Source organism: Montipora capricornis, chromosome 1, assembly GCF_036669925.1.
Source record: "Montipora capricornis isolate CH-2021 chromosome 1, ASM3666992v2, whole genome shotgun sequence".
Classification (NCBI taxonomy): Eukaryota; Metazoa; Cnidaria; class Anthozoa; order Scleractinia; family Acroporidae; genus Montipora; species Montipora capricornis.
In genome coordinates this window covers 19,724,024-19,726,523 of record NC_090883.1, presented here as the reverse complement: position 1 = coordinate 19,726,523, position 2,500 = coordinate 19,724,024, and the positions used below count along the sequence as shown (strand labels likewise).

Genomic DNA, 2,500 nt, shown 5'->3' with positions numbered 1-2,500 from the left:
CGTAAACGGTGACGGAGTTATTGAGTGCACGACATCGTCCACCCCCTTCAAGAGGGTACATCGACGTGTCTGTTGACGCATCGAGTCATCCCCTTCTTCGAGGAACATTGGAGTTATTTTTTGTGAGCACATATCAATAGAAAAGCATGTTACCAGTACCTTTAAGGTCTTCTTTTTCCATCTTAGGAACATCAAGATAAGAGACTGCATGTTTATCTCTAGCGGACACTGAAAAGTTAGCTCACGCATTCATTACATCTAAGATAGAGAGTGCCAGTTCGCTACACGTATGGATTGTCCAAATTTCTGATAGATCGCTAACAAAATGTCCAGAATGCTGCAGCTCGCCTTATTACCCGTACTTAGAAGTACCATCACATCAATGCTGTCTTAAAGAAGATACACTGGCTCCCAGTTAGCCAGCACATTCATTACAAGATGTTACTTCTGACCTATAAAGCACTGAATGGCCAGGCCTCTAGCTACATTACTGAACAGCTAGAGCCCTATCTACCACCTATAAATTTGAGATCTTCTACGAACTGACTGATAAAACCATCTGTACTATAATCAGAGGTCTTTCTCTTTTGTAGCACCCATTCTCTTGGAACTCTCTTTCTTACAATATCAGAGTGCAGCTCGCTATAAAATTTTAAGACCCACACAAGGTAAAAAGGTGAGTTTATCATATGACATAGTTTTAATCGAAACTCTTTTTAATGCTATTATTGTGCTTTAATTTTTTTCTCTGTTCGAATATTATCATGATTGTAAAATCTCGATTTGCTCTAACTTTGATTGCAATTACTGTAAAACGTTATTGAGCTACAGGAAAGAACCTTATATAAATAAAGTATTATTATTATTATTATTATTATTATTATTATTATTATTATTATTACGTGGTAACAAGTTATATATTGTCCATGAATATAGTGATCTGTTATTAGAATGCAACATATTAATTTGGTTGTTTTGGGGAAAATATTTGCAAATTACGGCTTAGTCATGCATAACAAAGGCAACGAAGCCTGAGTAATTTAGAGATTGAAACGCTTCAAATTGAACGACGAATATTGCACCGATTCAACTAACTCTTTAGCTCTAATGTCGAATATTTTCCTACAACATTCAGTGAACACTTCTACTCAAAAGTAGAGAGCTTCGCCTCAAAGTAAATGAAAGACGAACAGCTAATTTACGAATACTCCCAAGAATGTCGATTGCGGAAATTTCCTACGGTTCATCTTGTGTCACTTTGTCCGTTAATGACGTCTCTTAGTTATCGGGTTGAAAATATAAGCTGTAAAAACAAATTATAGTAATCCATATACGTCTCAAACGTTTCGATGTGGCTGCAGGTGACGTCTTTTTCAAGTGACAGAAAAAACCTCAGATCTTACTCAGTTGTAACCCAGCTTGAACACGCGATCGTACTCCAGTCGACTGGTTCAAAATTACGTCGCGGAAACATTGAAAAGTTGGATCTGATAAAGCCATGGTGCAACTACTAATTCAATGTTCCACCTTTGCTCAATCCAAAATTGTCGGATCCCTTGGTAGTGTATGTTACATGATATTTGAGCTCAGTTTTTCCGCGCCATTAAGTTCACATTTATCATTATCTTACTAGTGTTCTAAATTGAGCCTTTTTCAAACAACAAACGAAAGCCGAAAGTTCCGACGCCTTCTGGTGGCTAACTGTGTAAAAGGGACAGACACAGTATTCAACAAAAAAATTGTTGTGTGATTGAGCATGACGCGTGGAAATAACAATATTGCATTGTCATGAGACTATATAATATTATTTGACAACAGTTATCAGTTATCAGTTATCCTACAGGAACCCGGTTCGCCGCTCCCAATAAATCAATGGAAGAAAAGTTGAAACTGACGTCTGGTTGCAGTGAGAACGGGATTGAAAATGCGGTCTTCACGCCTCAAGACACCAGTGACTGCGGTCCGTGTGATGTGACCTTAGTAGTGAATAATGGACGAACAATAAAAGCCCACAGAGATGTCTTAGTCGGGGCAAGTACGTTCTTTGAAAAGTTGTTAGGCACTGACATGAGGGAATCGAGAGAAGGAGTAATCCATTTGAAGATGCTGACGGAAACGACTGTTGGGATTATACTGGAATTTATGTATACTGGTAGTGTTCAAATGATAGGCGAAGACCCTGCAAAGGTTATGATCGAGATTGCCGATTACTTGCTCCTCAAGGATCTCAAATCTCACGCTGAGAGTTACTTGGAAAAAAAACTAGATTGCTCAAATAGCCTTTCGCTCTTTCATTTGGCGGAGAAATACAACTGCAAAGAGCTCTTTTGCAAATCAAAAACATTCATCTTTGACCATTTCAAAAAAATAGCTGGAACGGAAGACTTTTTGAACAACACGTCGAATGATGAGGTTGAAATGTGGATTTCGAGCGACGATATAAATGTTGACGCAGAGGAAGACGTGTTTGAAATCATTTTAAAATGGATTAATCACGACA

General features: G+C 38.1%; 1 protein-coding gene across 1 annotated transcript in view; it reads left to right on the top strand.

Annotated features, from left to right (window-relative positions):
• Positions 1–2,500, top strand: part of LOC138021844 (kelch-like protein 2) — a 3,962-nt gene that overhangs the window by 68 nt on the left and 1,394 nt on the right. Inside the window, exons 1-2 of the mRNA XM_068868900.1 lie at positions 1–676; positions 1,844–2,500. The exon at positions 1–676 is cut by the window's left edge and continues 68 nt beyond it; the exon at positions 1,844–2,500 is cut by the window's right edge and continues 1,394 nt beyond it. Of these exons, the coding sequence (XP_068725001.1) occupies positions 1,873–2,500 (628 nt within the window). The 5' untranslated portion in view covers positions 1–676; positions 1,844–1,872. The remainder of the gene's footprint in view (positions 677–1,843) is intronic.